The 14,097-nt window shown below is 43.5% G+C and overlaps 1 protein-coding gene across 1 annotated transcript in view; it reads right to left on the bottom strand.

The window, feature by feature from the left end:
* Window positions 1-10,544, bottom strand: part of LOC309551408 (uncharacterized protein) — a gene marked incomplete at its 3' end in the record, with an annotated part of 50,293 nt that extends 39,749 nt beyond the window's left edge. The window contains exons 1-2 of the mRNA XM_082251982.1: window positions 10,409-10,544; window positions 6,061-6,139 (exon numbers count right to left, since the gene is read on the bottom strand). Of these exons, the coding sequence (XP_082108108.1) occupies window positions 6,061-6,139; window positions 10,409-10,497 (168 nt within the window). The 5' untranslated portion in view covers window positions 10,498-10,544. The remainder of the gene's footprint in view (window positions 1-6,060; window positions 6,140-10,408) is intronic.
* Window positions 10,545-14,097: the final 3,553 nt, after the last annotated feature.

Raw genomic sequence — 14,097 nt, 5'->3', positions numbered from 1 at the left:
TCTGCAGACAAAAGTCTGCAGATAATCTGCACGTGTGTATGGGGCATTAGTCTTAATGCATAGAGGAGCGTGAAATAGGCAATGGACTTCCAATTTGCTTGCTTTTGTCTCTACAACATTTGAGATTAGGTTTACATACAGGTCCTTTTCAAAAAATTAGCATATTGTGATAAAGTTCATTATTTTCTGTAATGTACTGATAAACATTAGACTTTCATATATTTTAGATTCATTACACACAACTGAAGTAGTGCAAGCCTTTTATTGTTTTAATATTGATAATTTTGGCATACAGCTCATGAAAAACCAAAATTCCTATCTCAAAATATTAGCATATCATGAAAAGGTTCTCTAAACGAGCTATTAACCTAATCATCTGAATCAACTAATCAACTATAAACACCTGCAAAAGATTCCTGAGGCTTTTAAAAACTCCCAGCCTGGTTCATTACTCAAAACCGCAATCATGGGTAAGACTGCCGACCTGACTGCTGTCCAGAAGGCCATCATTGACACCCTCAAGCAAGAGGGTAAGACACAAAGAAATTTCTGAACGAATAGGCTGTTCCCAGAGTGCTGTATAAAGGCACCTCAGTGGGAAGTATGTGGGAAGGAAAAAGTGTGGCAGAAAACGCTGCACAACGAGAAGAGGTGACCGGACCCTGAGGAAGATTGTGGAGAAGGACCGATTCCAGACCTTGGGGGACCTGCGGAAGCAGTGGACTGAGTCTGGAGTAGAAACATCTAGAGCCACCGTGTGCAGGAAATGGGCTACAGGTGCCGCATTCCCCAGGTCAAGCCACTTTTGAACCAGAAACAGCGGCAGAAGCGCCTGACCTGGGCTACAGAGAAGCAGCACTGGACTGTTGCTCAGTGGTCCAAAGTACTTTTTTCAGATGAAAGCAAATTTTGCATGTCATTCGGAAATCAAGGTGCCAGAGTCTGGAGGAAGACTGGGGAGAGGGAAATGCAAAAATGCCTGAAGTCCAGTGTCAAGTACCCACAGTCAGTGATGGTCTGGGGTGCCATGTCAGCTGCTGGTGTTGGTCCACTGTGTTTTATCAAGGGCAGGGTCAATGCAGCTAGCTATCAGGAGATTTTGGAGCACTTCATGCTTCCATCTGCTGAAAAGCTTTATGGAGATGAAGATTTCATTTTTCAGCACGACCTGGCACCTGCTCACAGTGCCAAAACCACTGGTAAATTGTTTACTGACCATGGTATTACTGTGCTCAATTGGCCTGCCAACTCTCCTGACCTGAACCCCATAGAGAATCTGTGGGATGTTGTGAAGAGAAAGTTGAGAGACACAAGACCAAACATTCTGGATAAGCTCAAGGCCGCTATCGAAGCATCCTGGGCCTCCGTAACACCTCAGCAGTGCCACAGGCTGATTGCCTCCATGCCACGCCGCATTGAAGCTGTCATTTCTGCAAAAGGATTCCCGACCAAGTATTAAGTGCATAACTGAACATAATTTTTTGAAGGTTGACTTTTTTTTGTATTAAAAACACTTTTCTTTTATTGGTCGGATGAAATATGCTAATTTTTTGAGATAGGAATTTTGGGTTTTCATGAGCTGTATGCCAAAATCATCAATATTAAAACAATAAAAGGCTTGCACTACTTCAGTTGTGTGTAATGAATCTAAAATATATGAAAGTCTAATGTTTATCAGTACATTACAGAAAATAATGAACTTTATCACAATATGCTAATTTTTTGAGAAGGACCTGTATTTTACCAATCTTTTTTTCAAAATTGTATTCACTGGGGATCATGTATTAAAGGAATAGGCCTGTTCACTTGAGAAAGTGAATGTTTATTGAGCTTAGTAAATAAGGTGAAACTTGTATTATACTACCAGTAATCATGATTTCTTTTCATTTCCATCCTTTCTACACAATTGTCTCTTGGGAACAAGGTAAAGTGATGTGTGCAGCACGCAACACCAAAAAGCAGGTGTGCTCAGGGCTCAGAACTGCAAATTGCACAGGGCGCAGAATTTTGGAGTGCCCATCACAGGGCACAGGACTCCGGAGCGTGCACCGCACAGTATAGAGCACCCCCCCCCCCCACCCTTCTCTCCTCCCCAGCACAGAACCTACCAAAGTACAGAGCTTCCCACCCCCCAACTCCACCCTTCTACCCAGTAAAAGGCTCTAGACCTCCCCCCACAGTACAGAGCTCTGGGAGGATGTCATGAGTGAGCTAGAGGTCTAGGAAAGAATGAAGAGGACATTTTGGGTGATATTTTGAAATGAGGCTGGTGATGTAATTTGGGGAAGAGTTGTGGATGGCTTTGTACGTTGTGGTAATTTTTTTGCATTCTATGTGCTGGATGAGTGGAGGAATTGAAAAACATTGAGTAATTAGTTAGGTGGATGAGTTTGGCAGCAGCATTTATGATGGACTAAAAGGGCGCTAGATTGTGTATAGGTAGTCCCACGAGTTACAAAATTGGATGTGCGAGATAACAAAAGGCTTGAATTAGAAGCATTGTGGTGTCATTTGTTAAAAAGGGGTGAATTTTGTAAATGTTGAGTAGTTTAAGGCAGGGACATTTGGATAGTAATTGAATGTGATCGAAGGTCATAGGAAAAAAAAGGTAACAGTATCACTCTACTTGTTTTTTTGCTGGTTGAACAGGATGGACTTGTGTCTTTTTTCAACCTGGCTAACTATGTAATACTATGTAATGTGGGGTTGTAAAGAGAGGTCAAAATCCAGGATTACACCCAGCACGCTGGCCTGCGGGGACTGAATGATTGCAGTGCTGTTGATCTCAGAGGAATGAAATAATGGAAATAATGAAATAACGGGGTCAGAAATCCTACTTACACTGAACATTCAAGCCTACAAAGAGCTGTATGGAGCCAGCTATGTGTTAAAACACATTAGATTTGAGCATAGGTGTGCGCACAGGGTGTGCCAGGTGTGCCCAGGCACACCCCAATCACCCTGTGCAGCACAGATTCCCCCTACTGCATGGGCTCCCCTCCCCCTTACCCCCACAGATCTTCTGGTTTCCCTCCACTCCTCTCCAGCCGGCTGTTGCTGTCGGGATGTTTTAAGATGAGCGGGGAAAGGGGCCGGTAAATATATAATTTGCCGGCCCCTTCCCTTTCTGAATGAACATTGTGAGTGATCGGTAGTCTGTGTTTGAGCTTTGGTGTGCACACCCTAAAGCATTAGGCCGCGCACACCTATGGATTTGAGTAGTAAACCTGCTTGTTTTATAAATTATATAACATACCAGAAACTTAGAGCAGGACATTTAAAATGTTAGATACTTGTCTGAAATTATCAAATATTACTTGCAAAGGATTAACAGAAATCCAACTCTTCAATTTTTACTAAGAGTGGTGCAATATTTTTTCCTAATTGTGTGACTCCTTTTGCCTGCAAATCCAGCTATAAAATTTCTGAATGCATCTATCTGCCCTCTGATGGAAATGCTAAACAGGATTGGTCAGGGGGTTCGTTTTATGGTAAAGTTTTATCTAAACAATTGCCGGGAATGTTTGTAAATCAAACTAAAGGCTCGGTAAATATGTGGCTATAAAATGTCCATTTTTATGCTTTATGAATCCTTTTTCCTACAGGAATATATGGTGCAGTACTTAGAAAGCTATTATCATTTGCAGAAATGATGCAGAAAAATCAGGCACTGTACAATTGGTCCAAAAAAGTAAGTTTGTCACATAAAAAAGGATGAATCCATTGCCACTGCAGAGTAATGAGCAGGGTTAAACTGGCTGCTTTGATGATTTCTGGACTTGTACTATCAAAAAAGCAGCCTCAGACATCCTGAATGTGTATCCATGATATATTGTAATAAAAAATGGTCAAAGATGTGCTTAGATGTGCTGCTCCTCTCGGCTTCCTCTGGTGCCAGTCACTCTACCAAACATACCTCGAGAGATTAGTCACATAGACTCAAGTCAAGGGGAAGATTAAGGTTCAGTCTACCTCTCCCTGAACTTCACACTCCTAAACCTCTTGGCAGAGATTACACAAAAAAATGTCTTAGCATGTGTCTGATACAGAAACAGGGCTTTGAGCTGCAGCTTCTTGAGGGAAGCTAAGGATCTAGCACATCTTTTACCACTTTAGTTGGGATGGGCATTGTTTGTATAGCATAGTTCAAGCTCTGATTTTAACTTTGTTTCTATTGCAGAAGGCTGCATAGAGTTGTGAGATTCCAATAGTGCAGAAAACAAAAAAGATGCACAATATGTTTGCTTACAGATAGTTTTAAAAATAGAATATCATTCATCAAATCAAATTCTAAAATCAAGCAGAAAAAATTATCAGTTATACTGTATATGAAAAAAAAAATATATATAAATATATATATATATATATATATATATATATATAAATATATATATATACACACATATATACACATATACACACTGCCTAAATCAATTAAAGGAACACACTCTTTAATCAGAGTATAGCATCAAGTCAATTAAACTCCTGGGATATTGATCTGGTCAGTTAAGTAGCAGAGGGAGTTAATCAGTTTTAGCTGCTTTGGTGTTAATGAAGTTTACAGGTGCACTAGATGGGCAACAATGAGAAGACCTCCAAAACAGGAATGGTTTTACAGGTGGAGGCCACTAACATGTTTTTCCCTAGTCATCTTTTTGCACTGTTATCCACTAGTTTTGCATTTGGCTAGGGTCAATGTCACTACTGGTAGCATGAGGCGATACCTGGACCCTATAGAGGTTGCACAGACAGTCCAACTCCTCCAGGATGGCACAATAATATGTGCCATTGCCAGAAGGTTTGGTTTGTCTCCCAGCACAGTCTCAAGAGCATGGAGGAGATTCCAGGAGATGGACAGTTACTCCAGGAGAGCTGGACAGGGCCATAGAAGGTCCTTAACCCATCAGCAGGACCGGTATCTGCTCCTTTGTGCAAGGAGGAACAGGATGAGCACTGCCAACATGCCCTACAACATGACCCCAAGCAGGCCATTGGTGTAAATGTCTCTGACCAAACAATCAGAAACAGAATTCATGAGGGTGGCCTGAGGGCCTGACATCCTCCAGTGAGCCCTGTGCTCACTGCCTGGCACCGTGCAGCTCAATTGGCATTGAACACCAGATTAGGCAGGTCCACAACTGGCGCCATGTGCTTTTCACGGATGAGAGCAGGTTCACCCTAAGTAGACAGACGTTAAAGGATCTGCAGAAGCCGTGGAGAACATTATTCTGCCTGTACCATTGTTCAGCATGACCGGTTTGGTGGTGGGACAGTGATGGTCTGGGAAGGCATATCCACGGAGGGATGCACAAACCTCTACAGACTAGACAATGGCACCCTGACTGCCATTAGGTATAGAGATGAATCCTTGGACCCATTATCAAATTCTATGCTGGTGCAGTGGGTCCTGGGTTCCTCCTGGTGCACGACAATGCCCGGTCTCATGTGGCGAGATTATGCAGCCAGTTCCTGGAGGATAAATATATTGATACCATTGAATAGCCTCTATGCTCGCCTGACCTAAATCCAATAGAACACCTCTGGGACATTATGTTTCGGTCCCTCCGATGCCGCCAGGTTGCACCTCAGTCTATTCACGAGCTCAGTGATGCCCAGGTCCAGATCTGGGAGGAAATACCCCAGGACACCATCCATGGTCTCATTAGGAGCATGCCTCAATGTTGTCAAGCATGCATTCAAGCATGTGGGGGTATAATGTATATTGTATCATGATAAGATACTTACATAGGACGTATAAGACAAATCATACAATGCTATGTTTTATTTATAAATGATTGCATGTATTTGTTATGGGAGGCTATTAATGTGATACTGATGCAATAATTACAGATGATCATTTTATGCGTCTTATTTTATAATAACTTTGGGATGTAGGTACTGGTGATGTAGTGCCATCTACAATAGAATTACAATCTAATAAATAAAACGATTAATTATTTAGGTTATTTTACGTAGTGTTCATTCACATGTACCCTAGAAGCATGAGTATTGCTGTATATTTACAAAAAATATAGTAAAAAAAAGAAAATAGTCTATTACCAACAATTTCCCAAGCAGGTGCTCTGCCTCCATGGTGAGTTGTGGTGAAAGTTCTTTGGCCTTTTTAGTCTGCCCACGAGTGAAAATCTGGAGTTAAGAATATGCTCTCTAATAGTATGTTATTTGACACATCTATTTCCTTTTTCTTAAGAAAGTAAAAATGAGCTAGCACACCAATACTACTAATAAATATAAGTATATATATCATTTATAAAAGCAAAGATAGGTATGAATACATGTCCATTTTTCCTTTTTTTAGGCTTCCATGAGTGTGCTGGCTCAGTTAAACTATTAAAGCGGTTGAAAAATAAACATTTTCAAAAATGTAATGCAGTGATTAGTGCCCCCCTTAATGCAGAGTGATTAGTGTCCCCCTTAATGCAGAGTGATTAGTGCCCCCCTTAATGTAGAGTGATTAGTGCCCCCCTAATGCAGAGTGATTAGTGCCCCCTTAATGCAGAGTGATTAGTGCCCCCCTTAATGCAGAATGATTAGTGCCCCCCTTAATGCAGAGTGATTAGTGCCCCCCTTAATGCAGAGTGATTCGTGCCCGGGAATTAGAGCGCCTCTTGATTACAAAGAGCAGGTTTCTTCTCCTTACCCGGCGCGGGCGCTCTCATACGAAGTCACGCCTCCTGGACCGACTTCTATAATAGACATTACCACTGTGCTGTCTATCATAGGTAGGAGGCGTGACTTCGTATGACAGCGGCCGAGCAGGGTAAGGAGAAGAACCCTGCTCTTTGTAATCAGGAGGCGCTCACCCTCCCCTTCCCCTCCGGAGGCAGCCCAATGGTATGGCCGGCCCTGGGTGCCCCCGCACAGTATCGGCAATGCAAAGCGGGGACAGTGTCCTAAGTCCGGGGACCTCTGGTCACCCTAGCACAGGGGGCCGGATCAGATGACTTCAGAGCCCGCTGCTCTCTATAGGGAATTGGATAAGAGCAGACCGCCTTTCCACTCTCATCCGATCCCATCTGATCCCCTGGAGAGATGGAAAATAGGGTTTCCATCCGTCCGGATTTACCGGACAGGATCGGGTGTGGATGGCAGCGGCTGTCAGTGGACATGTCTCCACTGACATCCGCTGCCCCATAGGGGTGCATGGAGGATCCGATCAGATCCGCCTTAAAAACTGACAGGTGGCTCTGATCGGATCGTTGGTGTGAAATGACCCTTAGGCTCCTTTCACACTAGCAGACTCCAAAGTTGCACGATTTTGAGTTCAACTTTGGAGTTCGACTTTTCAGTGACTTTGATAAGACTTTTACACTTTCTGGCATTGAGGTTGGATCAAAGTAGTACAGGAACCTTTTCTGAAGTCACAGCAACTTCAGTAGAGTCAATTGGAACCGCTCTCATAGAGATACATGGCATCTCACATATCCTGCGACTTTGGATCTCACAAGTCGGATCCTAAGTCGCACAAGTGTGAAAGGAGCCCTATTACTGTTTTTTCTGTGAGACCGGAAGTGAAGAGAAATATATAACCCAAACTAAAGAGGGTGCCTCTACCTAGGTGTAGAGATTTATTGAAAAAAAAAAAATTCAGGGCCAGTTCACACCACAGGCAGTCCAATCCAGTTTTTTTCTGCATCAAAAATGCATGGAAAGTAGGCTATATGGTTTCCAATGGCATAGCTCACACCAGTGTGGTCAATTCCAGAGCATTCCAGTTTCAGAAAAAAAGTAGAACATGCTGCATTTTTCCTGCACTGGACTGTACTGGAATGTGGTAAAATACATCACAAATGCACTGGAAGGCATAAAAATATGCACTGGGCATCAGTACAGTGAAAGAAAAAAAATCAGGAAAATAGAAGAAAAAAAGCATCTGGAGTGCATCCGAAAAACACATCAAAAAACGCATAACAAACGCACCAGAAAGCATTGAAAAAATATGCATGCAGACACGCATCTGGAACCGATCTGGAGTGCGTTTTTGTGGTGTGAACCAGCCCTAAAAAAGCAATGAAATTCAATCAAGCTGCAGCCTTGTGCTTGATATCATTTTTAACAGCTGGTGATCAACTGTTCAGTAAAGGTAATATGGGTGGCTCTACAGCTGCCTTATCACTTTTTACTGTAGTGAGAACCCTCCTTACAATAGCAATAAAGTTCAATGAAAAACTGTAATAATAAAAAAAAAAGTAGAATAACCTCTGTCCCTCTGCACATACACAAATGCACACGCATGCATAGGTCCAGCATGTGTACGTAAACAGTGATTGCACCACATATGAGGTATTGCTGCGAATGTCTTGAACGAGAGCAATAATTTCAGGGTCATAATTAATGGTTAACTTCAAAATTATAACCTGTAAAGACTATTAAAGCATCATCTATGAAAAAATTTAGGTATCAAAATTTGTCACCAATTTGAAGTCTTGGTATGTTTGATATCTATTTACTTGACGCAACATCATCTTTATATTGTATAAAAAAGCTAAGGATTATATTGTGTTTGTGTGCACAAGTGGCTAAGTAGGTAGTACTTCTGCCTAGCCACACTAGGGTTGTTGGTTTGAATCCCAACCACAGCACTACCTGCTTGGAGTTTGCATTTTCTCTATGTGCCTGCATGGGTTTCCTCCCACAGTCCAGAGACATGCTGGAAGGTAATTGGATCCTGTCTAAATTGGCCCTGGTATGTATATAAAATGTGAGATACGGACCCTAGATTGTAAATTCCTTAAAGGGGTTGTAAAGTCAGAAGGTTTTTTATCTTAAGGCATTCTTTTCATTAAGATAAAAAGCCTTCGGTGTGCAGCAGCCCCCCTCATACTTACCTGAGCCCCCCTCTCTATCCAGTGATGACCACACGTGCTTCAGCTGTCCAGGACTCTCTCTCCTGTATGGCTGGGACACAGAAGTGGCGCCATTGGCTCCCTGCTGCTGTCAATCAAACTAGCTAATCAGGGGAGAGAGAGGGTGGGGCCAAAAGGCAGCTCCATATCTGAATGAATACACGAAGCTACAGCTTGGCTCAGGTGCCCCCATAGCAAGCTGCTTGCTGTGGGGGCACTCAACAGAAGGGAGGGGCAGGAGCTCCAGCCAGGGACCCGAGAAGAGGAGGATCTGGGCTGCCCTGTGCAAAACCCTTACATAGAGCAAGTAAGTAAAAAATGTTTGTTATTTAAAAATAAAAAAATGAGACTTTAGCCCCGGTTCACACTTATGCGAGTGCGGGGTTCGCATGTAATGTCGGAGCGCACTGCTCCTTCATTACATGCGATCGGCTGTGCGGTGCGAGTTTAGCCATACACTTTGTATGGCTAAATTCGCACCGCACCTGTAGCAAACACGCACAGGACCCTTTTTTGCAGCCGCATCAGGATCGGATCGCACAGCGGTTCACACTTGTGCGATCCGATCCTGTGCGAACTGCAAGATCGCACTGCGATATGCGATCAAACTGGGGGTGTCATTAAGATTACATTGACACCCCCAGCGTATCGCATATGGCAGTGTAAACTGCCGGGGGTGCGTGTGCGATGCGGGAACAGGCTGTGGATTCGCAGCCTTCCCGCATCGCATAAGTGTGAACCGGACCTTACAATAACTTGGCCCTGGGTTCACACTGTTGTGAAGACAGACGTAGCATGTGATTCGCAGCACATTGCTGTGCAGATCACATGTGATGTCTGTACAATGCGAATTCTGCTATACAGTTATATGGCTGAACTTACATTGGATTTGCACGAAAAAGTTGCAGGAACCTTTTATTTCCCGCACTGGAGTCATATGTGAACACCCATGCGGTCCGATTCCTGTTTGAATTTACAGTTCACACTGCGATCTGCGAACCGACCTGGGGGGTGTTTTTAACTTTGCATTGACACCTGCAGTGGTTTGCAGAGGGCAGTGTGGACTGCCTGCGGGGGAGATGCGACGCGGGCACTAGACTCGCGCTGGTTCCCCGCATCGCAGTAGTGTGAACCCAGGCTAAGGGCAGGGACTGACATGACTGCACCATATATATATATATGTAAATTGACTGTGCTATATAAAGTACCCGCAATAAATAAATACAATTTTTTTCCTGGAAATTTGTGTTTGATATATGGCTGCATAAATATCCTGCAACATAAAAAATTGCAACCGCCAACATTTTATTTTCCAGGACCTTTGCTTTCAGAAAGTATACAATGTTTGGGAGTTCTAAGTAAATTTCTAGCCAAAGGTAACGTGCATGCAAGGACAGCAAGTGGTTATAAAAAGCCAGGCAACTAGCATTTTTATAAATAGATCAACATTGCAGCGCCTGCATTTCTCTCGCGAGCGGTTTACGTTGCGTTTACTGCCCTTTTACCTTACGTAACTCCATCAACTGTACAGAAAAGGATATAGAAAGCTGGCCTCCATTTCCAGGAAATAGACTTGTTGCTGCAGATTCTTAATATACTGGGCTTCCACAGTGAACGCTGGAGAATCCATTCTCTGTAAGCAATGACAACACTTTGTGAAAACCTAGTAAATGCACAATCACATACTAAATGCATCTAATGCTTCCCACTTCACAGGCATATTCTCTATGTCAGCCCCCTGTCTGTAGGTTTGCTGTGCTAATGCTGCCCTCTGCTGTCCATGTTACATATTACAATGTGATCTCCTCAAACTGTTTATATTGGTAAAAGTAGACATCAATAATAGTGCATTGCCGTTCAGGTGAAAACAGAATCACATTCCCTAACTCCCTAGCTAGAAGATATCATTTATGGTTACGAGGAGCAGTATACTACCATCAGACAGCAGAAGCTCCTATGTTGTGTGTGTTGCAGCAGCCTAGGACACAGTGCTGGTTGCCCAGGACTCAGTCACTTCCTGTGAGGGAGGAGATTCTTGTGACACACACATAGAGTGGCACACACTCAGGGCTAAGCTTTACTAATGAGGCATGATTAGTGAGACTGCTAACCTTCACTAAATTTAAAGTTACAGATTTAATACAAATAATTATTACCCACTTGCTTACTGGGCACTTATACCCCCTTCCTGCCCATGCCAAATTTTCAGCTTTCAGCGCTCTCACATTTTTATTGACAATTACACAGTCATGCAACACCGTACCAATATTACATTTTTATCATTGTTTTTCACACAAATAGAGCTTTCTTTTGGTGGTATTTAAGCACCACTGGTGTTTTCATTACTTGCTAAACAGACATTTAAAAAAAGACAGAAAATGTAAAAAAAAAAAAAAGTGTTTATATTTTGTTTTAAAATTTTGCAAACAGATATTTTTTCTCCTTCACTGATGCATGCTGATGAGGCTGCACTGATAGGCAGCAATGATAAGTGACACTGATGATGAGGTACTGATGGGCACTGATTGGCACTGATTAGCAGTACTGATGGGCACTGATAGATGGCACTGGTGGGCACTGATAAGTGTCACTGATTAGCAGTACTGATGGGCACTAATAGATGGCACTTGTGGGCACTGATTAGCAGCACTGAAGGGCACTAATTAGCAGGACTGATAAGTGACACTGATGATGAGGTACTGATGGGCACTGATAGGTGGCACTTAAGGACACTTATTAGCAGTACTGATGGGCACTGATAGATGTCACTGGTGGGCACTGACAAGTGGCACTGATGGGCACGAATAGATGGCACTGGTGGGCACTGATTAGCAGCACTGAAGGGCACTAATTAGCAGGACTGATAAGTGGCACTGATGATGAGGTACTGATGGGCACTGATTGGCAGCACTGATAGGTGGCACTGGAGGGCACTGATTAGCATTACTGATGGGCACTAATAGATGGCACTGGTGGGCACTGATTAGCAGAACAGATGTGCACTGTGTGGGACCAGTGTCCCTCTAGCCAGTTAACAGCTTTCTTCTTTATTTCAGGCTGACAGCATGAGGCGAAAAAAAAGCTGATAACTGACTTCTGACTTCTGTAATCAGCTGTCATTGGCTGACAGCTGATCATGTGGTAAAGGGCTCCCTGTGATTGTGGTAAAGGGCTCCGTGTTATTAGCCCTTTACCCGATCTGTGATCAGCTGAGTCCCAAGGAATGGGAGGACGTCTATGTACACCCTCCAGGCATTTTAAGCTCGCACTGTAGCCTTCTTTCGGCTATTTCGCGGGCGACAAGTGGTTAATAATAATGTAAGCAGCCACACATGAATGACTGGAGGCTTTAGCCAACCAGGGTTCCTCCAGAGGTTGCTAGGCTCCTTGTGCTGTGGCTGGTTGACCTCCCATGTACTGTTGCTTGTTATAGCTACTTGACAGAGCCAGCTGCATTGCTCCAATGATTTTTTTTTTTTTTAGTTGTCTGTAAAGCCCCATACACACTGCTTGGTGTTTACAGTGAGGGGAAAAAGTATTTGACTCCCCTGCTGATTTTGTATGTTTGCTCACTGACAAAGAAATGATCAGTCTAAAATTTTTAAGGTAGGTTTTCATCGGCTCTGGGGTGCTGCTGCCACCATAGCCTGTAAGGGAAACTGGCAGTAAAGGCTTTCTTCACAGCTGACTTCCTACTGCAGAAATGCGCAAAGCGCGCTGCACTTTCTGAATGGCCCGGCAGTGGGGAGGGAGCAGGGAGGCCGAACTTCTGACGTACCTCGCGGCGAGGTCTGAAAGAAGTTGGGATGGGTACCTGTCAAGGACAAGTACCTGCTCCCCCTCCGAAAGGTGCCAAATGTGGCACTGAGGGGGGGGGGGGGTGACAGATAAGCGAAGCTTCCACTTTTGTGGCACCGAGGGGGGGGGGGTGACAGATAAGCGAAGCTTCCACTTTTGGGTGGAAGTCCGCTTTAATGGGGTATTGCATTCAAGTAAATCTACTACCTCTTTTTTTTGTCATGAGACCATTTTGGTCTAGGGACAACCCTTTTTCCCTCCAGAATTCTACATCCTACTGTGAGGCTGTCATTTGTAACTCTCTCAAAAATGTGTCCTCAGGAAGGGACGGTGGTACCATGAGTGTCATTGAATCAAGCAGGGTAGGATCAGCCAAGGGCAGTTGGGCAGCTTCTTTAGCCACCTGATCTGCCACTGAATTGCCTCTTGCAACATGATCATCAGAGTTCATGTGACCTTTGCATTTAATCACTGCCACTTGAATGGATAGCTTCTAGATATCTTTCTAACACATGTAATAAATGGTGTGTGGTGTGTAAGACTGCGTCATGTCCTAGGGCTATTGTCATTGCTGCCTCTACAGCTATTGCAAGCTGGCATGTCCTGTACTGGGAGAGGAACTACTCTGGAAAAGAGAGCAGTTGGTCTCATATTTTCTCCATGTCCCTGGGCTATGATAACCGCTATGGTTTTACAAACTGTCCCTAGCATACACATAGAATCATTTTGTATAATCAGGTAAGCCTGAAACTAACTAAGCTTCCCTTCAAGGTCTTGTAAGCATGTATCAGCTCTGGTTTCCATTATATGAGGTCTGGTGCCTCAACCTTTGTACATTGATGTAAGATGATGTCATATAACAAGCAGTCAGGTATCCATTGCCTACAGTAATTGACCATGCCAAGAAAGGACAGCATATCCTTCTTGGTGTAGGGGCGGTGCAACCCCAAGATGGCTTGGAAGCGCTGATCGCTTAGAGTGCGTGTGCCTTGTTAAAAACCAGATACTGTAGTTTCCTGACAATAATGGGATTTTTGACTTACTGTAAAATCCATTTCTCTGATATTCATTGACAGACACAGCCCCTGATCTTCCTAACCATTGGGTTTTATTGCCCCATACAGGAGTAGCACACTAGGCAGAAAAAAATCTGGCTACGCCTATGGGCAGTCCCAGGGGGTATACTCTCTGCTATAGGTACTCAGTTTTGTTACAAGCAGTGTCAGAAGAATTGCAACTCCACAGAGGGGTGGGGGCTGTGTCCATCAACGAACATCAGAGAAATGGATTTTACATTAAGTCAAAAATCCCATTTTCTCTTTCGTTCATTGATGGACACAGCTCCTGATCTTCTTAACCATTGGAACGTCCCAAAGCAGCATTAAACATGAGGTGTGGGAACAGCGAAAAATAAATTCCCAAGACTAACTAT

Source organism: Pelophylax lessonae, assembly GCF_965119305.1.
Source record: "Pelophylax lessonae genome assembly, chromosome: 3".
Lineage (NCBI taxonomy): Eukaryota > Metazoa > Chordata > Amphibia > Anura > Ranidae > Pelophylax > Pelophylax lessonae.
This window is presented reverse-complemented; position numbering and strand designations above follow the sequence as displayed.